Below are 5,492 nucleotides of genomic sequence, written 5' to 3'. Positions count from 1 at the left end.
AGCATGGATCTTGGAGCGACATCTAGTGGCCGAAAGACCACACAGCGGAAGAAGTACAAATAGGTCGTTAGTGTACTTAAGTACATTTTACAGGTTTCTGTACTTGATTTGAGTATTTCTTTTTCGGACGACTTTTTACTTTGAACGTTGAAAGAGGAGCCTTAGCGACGATGGCAATGGAAAAGTGTTGTTTTGTACGAGCCTAAAAAAAACAACAGCAAAATTCTCTCATCTATATATTATATTAGCTAATTTAGCATTTGCTGTTACTCAATTCATGAAGCAAAACTGTGTTTTTATGAGATATAAACTCAAGCTAATGCTAGGTAGCTCCTGTTTATGTTTTAAACTTTGTCCTTCAGAAAATTTCAGTCTGTAGTTTTTCCTTCTTACTTGTACACGGGTTAAATTAGTAAATCTACTTTTACCAGTCTATTTTTTACACAATACCATTATAAAACCTTTTGGTTCTGTGGACCGGGTAGACTTTTTTCCAAGCCTCATAATCCTAATGCCAATTAACATAACCCCAAATCCAGTAAGATTTATTTTTTTTCCAAACGTCTCAATGTAAACGTTCATATTCTCCTCAATTTAGCAAGTTTGGGTTTAGCCCCACTTGATGAACTGGAAATGTAAATCTTTATCCATCGTCAGTGACTCGAAATTCTGCGAGCCAAGTGATTCATGAGTAATTAGACAGTTTAGGGATGACAGCTTTACAGATGTCACAGTCATGTCTGACCTTTTAATTGGCCCAAAGCTAAGGTAAGGAGGGGTAATTGGTTTAGTTTGTTTATTTTACTGGCACACTGGATATGTAGGTACACACTTGTCGTCAATACAAATTGATAACACTGAATTACATTACTGAGACCAAGAAGGACATGGAAAAATACAGGGACAATTATCCACTGATATTTTATATGCGACTGCAACGCCAACCAAAAATGTTATAACACTCAATACAGGCATAAGTTAGTAGATACCGATTGACAGTTATAGCGCAACATGAACGGAACAAAGCTAATAATGAAACGGCAGCAAACTTGAAAGATCCATGCAATTGTTGAAGATAAAATCAGCACATGCGTTCATTATCAATGTTAATTTTGAGAGAAAAAGTATCTTAAATTAATCTATTTCTGTCATATTTGTCAAATGTCCAACACTTTCAACTTGCTCTCCTCCTTCTCAGTAAGTGGCTCATTGTTGACAATTTTATTATGCAAGCGGTGGTGTTTTCCAATGCCCAGCTTGGGCAAGCCTCTGTTCAGACCTTCCAGTAGCACACAGGACTTACACAGCATCTGACTGGAGATATAGCCACACTTGCTGCAGGTCCCCTGCACAGGCATCTTCACACCCTCCCGTATAGAAAGAGTCTCTCCCGAATGGATGATATCAATGATGGCGCTGGAACGAATGCTCTCCAGATCTTTTAAAAAGGTCCTTGCATAACCACGATAGGCGTTGGGAGAGTAGATGCATTCAGTGGAGAAGTAGTCCAACTTTTTGAAATAAGCGTACAAAACTATCTCTTTCTCGTAGGCGTATTTGAGAGGCTTGCAGCGTGGTACGACCCCGTCGCCCTCGCTGTTCGTGGAGATGGCAGTACAACGCCGCAGGCGGGCTATGTCCCCTCGCAAGACATTCATCAGTACAGTTTCGGCTACGTCGTCGGCATTGTGACCTGCGCAAACACACAACACATTAGCATTCACTGAAATGAAATTACATATTGTACTGTACTAGAATATGCAGGCCCACCTCAATAAATGAGAACACTATGGAAATTATTTATTTATTTCAGTAGTTCAATTCAAAAAAGTGAACCTCATATGGATTCACGCCAGAGTGAAATTTTACCTGTATTTTTAATTTTTTTTCTTAAAGATTTGACGACTATAGCTTAGGACTAACACAAACCCCACATTCACCATCTCATGAAATTAGAATACAAATTATTTATGTTTAATGAGTCAAATGCGTTTCACCGATTGAATTGAACTACTGAAATAAATGAACCTCTATGATATTCTAATTTATTGAGACACCTGTATTACAATATATTCATTCGTCACCTGCATAATGTAGTGTAATCCAATACAACAACTATAACCAAAACAACTAAATTAATATTATAGTACCTCATTTTTCTCAGAAAGGGATACTATTACACAGTATAACGGTTACTATTGTGCTTGTAGTGGTGTAAAATGTAACTGTGAACTGAACCTTGAAAGTAGTAAAAATGAGGTAACCAAAATATTTCAAACTGCCCTCATTATGATGCAGCGCACTTTGACACCACTTCAAACTACAACTGCAATAATAAACTGACCTACTGGATCTTAAACGTGGGTACCAGTGCACCTGTATCACTGGCCATTGAACAGGTACATCTCAGTAAATCATGAAATATTTGACTCTTAAGTGTGTGAAGTGCATCTCTATAATGAGTTTCCCTTTTTGACTTGAAATACACAACTAAATTAGGCTTTTGAGACTATTCCAATGTGTTGAGATGCACCTGTAAAAGTTATATTTGGAGTTACCTGTGCAGATCTTGTCCACTTTGAGCATGACAGCTCCTCTATCCAGTGCCTGTCGTCTAAACACGCCACAAAAGGTGCAGTTATTTTTCAGTCCCACTTGCTTCACTATAGCATCCATACTCCAGCCATACAGCTCCTCGTACGACACTATCTTCAGCGGAAGCCCATACTGTTGCTGGTTCCTCTTCACCGTCTCCAAAGAGTCATCTCTATAACCAGTGATGCCCTCATCCACAGAGAGAAGCATGAGCTCCAGGCCGTACGAGTACCTCTCGTTCAGGAGCTTCATCACGTGCGCGAGAACCGTGGAGTCTTTGCCACCAGATGCGGCAATCCCAACGGTCTCGCCGGGTTTGAATAAATTCGCTGCCACGATGGTTTGATGCACCTCCTCCTCAAAGGCCCAGAAGAAGCACTCCTTACACAGCGAGTGGCCCGTTTTTGGACGTTTCAGCATAGCACGCTTCTCCACACAGCTGCTGCACTGGACAGGCATCTTTGCTGTTGGGAGATTAAAATGTGTTTACAACGCCAATGAACATGCAACATGTTGCCACTCATTTCCATAAACCATTGTTACATTGTACATATACCCCTACTTTAAAATTGTGATGAACGTACAAACATCTTAACTATTGTACGACTCCGGCAAAAATTATGGATTATCATCTTTATAAATTTTGTTTTTATACAGTCACCTCCAAAAGAATTTGAATGGCAAGGTCAGTTCCTTTGTTTTTGTTGTATACTGAAGACATTTGGGTTTGAGCTCAAAATATGAATATGAGACAAAGGTTCATAATTCCATCTTTCATTTCATGGTATTTACATTGAGATGTGTTAAACAACTCAGGAGAGAGCACCTTTTGTTTGAAGCCACCCACTTTTCAAGTGAGGAAACGTATTGGTACAGACATTCCTAAATGAACTTCAAGTGAATAACATTTAATATTTGGTGGCATAACCCTTACTTGCAATAACTGCATCAAGCCTGCGACCCATTGATTTCACCAGACTGTTGCATCCTTCATTTGAAATGCTTTTCCAGGCCTTTACTGCAGCCTTTTTCAGTTCTTGTTGGTTTATGGGGGTTTCTCCCTTCAGTCTCCTCTTTAGGAGGTAAAATGCATGCTCTATTGGGCTAAGGTCCGGTGATTTACTTGGCCAGTCTAAGACCTTCCACTTTTTTTTCCTGATGAAGTCCTTTGCTGTGTTGGCAGTGTATTTGGAGTATTTATCTTTTTACATGATGAAGCTTCTCCCGATTAGTTTGGATGCCTTTTTCTGTAAATTGCAGAAGCAGCCATGCAAGCCCAAACCATGACATTCCCGCCACCATGCTTTACAGATGAGGTTGTGTGTTTTGGATCATAAGCAGATCCTTTCTTTCTCCATACTTTGGCCTTTCCATCACTTTGGTAGAGGTTAATCTTGGTCTCACCAGTCCAGAAAACCTTTTTGCGGCTCATCTCTGTACTTCTTTGCAAAATCCAATCTGGCCTTCCAATTCTTTTTGCTGATGAGTGGTTTGCATCTTGCGGTATGGCCTGTATATTTCTTCTCTCAAAGTCTTCTTCAAACAGTGGATTGTGATACCTTCACCCCTGCCCTGCGGAGGTTGGCAAACCATTTTGTCTGGCAATTTACAGAAAAATGCATTCGAACTACTCAGGAGAAGCTTCATCATGTAACAAGACAATTACCCAAAACACACTGCCAAAACCTTTGGACGGAACTGTAGATCTTTAGTACAATGTCGATCTAATTAGATTGTCTGATTAAAATGTAGAGTTACCACATTCTTTACCTATTACTTAGCTGCCCTCACTCAAATGTATTTCTTCGTTTGGGGTGTTGTCAAAGATTAAAGTATATTCAAAGAAAAGAACACACTATTTACGACGTGTACATTTAGAAGAAACTGGTAACAATAAAGACCCCTATGCTTGAGTGTAGAGACAAGACCCACTTTAAACATGTTTTATAACACTAAAATTAAGTGTAACACTACGTTCTGTCGCCATTTCGAGTGTATACTAGACAACTGATTCGTTTAAATTTACCAAAAGATTCACTATGTAACAGTACTACAGCCCGATCGAGCAATTTAAGCTAGCGTGAAGTCTCGTTCATAGAAAACGTTTCATACCGTTCAAGCAGTCTGGCTTCAGGGTGAATGGAAAGATTAGCACAAAAAAATAGCACAAATGTGAATCTCTGTAGCTAAATTTAGGCGTAGTAGATAAAATTAGCACATTTGTGAGTCCATACTGTATAGCTGAGTTCGTCTTCCATTGGCTCTTCTTCGCGGATTAATTGGCGTCAACTTCCAACAGCGCGCCCTATCGTTGACGCCATGAAAGACCTACGACAGTGGTTCTCAAACGTTTTACACCCAGTTACCACCCTCAAAAAATAGTTCGCCAAGTATCACCATAATGACCAAGATTAAAATACGTTAACGTAGTAGCCCCAAGTGTCAATCAAAGAGGAGGCGATATTTTCCCCCTAATTATATTATATTATATTATATTATATTATATTATATTATATTATATTATATTATATTATATTATATTATATTATATTATATTATATTATATTATATTTGACTAAAATGTTTTGCACGTAAAAGTTGAATGAATAGTCTACTTAAATACAGTCAATGTTTAAAAACAACCAGTTCCTAAATGGAAATGCACTGTACTTAAACAAAACTTAAATACAACTGAACTGTACTTAAAAATGTACTATAGTTGAAAAGTGAAAAAAAGGAACTGCACATGAAAAGTGAACAATGTACTGTACTGAAATAAAACACACAGTTTGAACATTAACAATGCGTTTAAATATAGGAAAAAATACTTGAATAATCATAAGATTGAAATATGTTGCACATAAAAGTTAAATGAATATTCTACTTAAATAAATGCT

General features: G+C 38.1%; 1 protein-coding gene across 2 annotated transcripts; it reads right to left on the bottom strand.

Moving 5' to 3' along the window:
• Positions 1-782: 782 nt before the first annotated feature.
• Positions 783-4,945, bottom strand: ctu1 (cytosolic thiouridylase subunit 1 homolog (S. pombe)). 2 transcript variants are annotated; one of them, XM_061766483.1, is made up of 4 exons: positions 4,830-4,945; positions 4,708-4,723; positions 2,559-3,059; positions 783-1,693 (listed from the first exon to the last, which is right to left on the bottom strand). In XM_061766483.1, exons 1-4 carry the CDS (start codon positions 4,851-4,853, stop codon positions 1,158-1,160), a joined length of 1,077 nt encoding a protein of 358 aa, XP_061622467.1. In that variant the 5' UTR covers positions 4,854-4,945; the 3' UTR covers positions 783-1,157. The 2 variants fall into 2 exon arrangements, with proteins under 2 accessions (XP_061622467.1, XP_061622468.1); XM_061766484.1 differs by lacking the exon at positions 4,708-4,723 and having other exon boundaries at positions 4,830-4,917.
• Positions 4,946-5,492: the final 547 nt, after the last annotated feature.

The sequence above is a fragment of the Phyllopteryx taeniolatus genome, chromosome 3 (genome assembly GCF_024500385.1).
Source record: "Phyllopteryx taeniolatus isolate TA_2022b chromosome 3, UOR_Ptae_1.2, whole genome shotgun sequence".
Classification (NCBI taxonomy): domain Eukaryota; kingdom Metazoa; phylum Chordata; class Actinopteri; order Syngnathiformes; family Syngnathidae; genus Phyllopteryx; species Phyllopteryx taeniolatus.
Note: the sequence above shows the minus strand (reverse complement) of the source record. Positions and strands in the feature narration are given on the sequence as shown.

Coding starts and splice junctions, on each gene's coding strand:
- ctu1 (XM_061766483.1), bottom strand. CDS start 4,853: ATGGAAGACGAACTCAGCTATACA. Junction 1,694..2,558: donor AGTGGACAAGATCTGCACAG/GTAACTCCAAAT, acceptor GTGTTTGCGCAG/GTCACAATGCCGACGACGTA.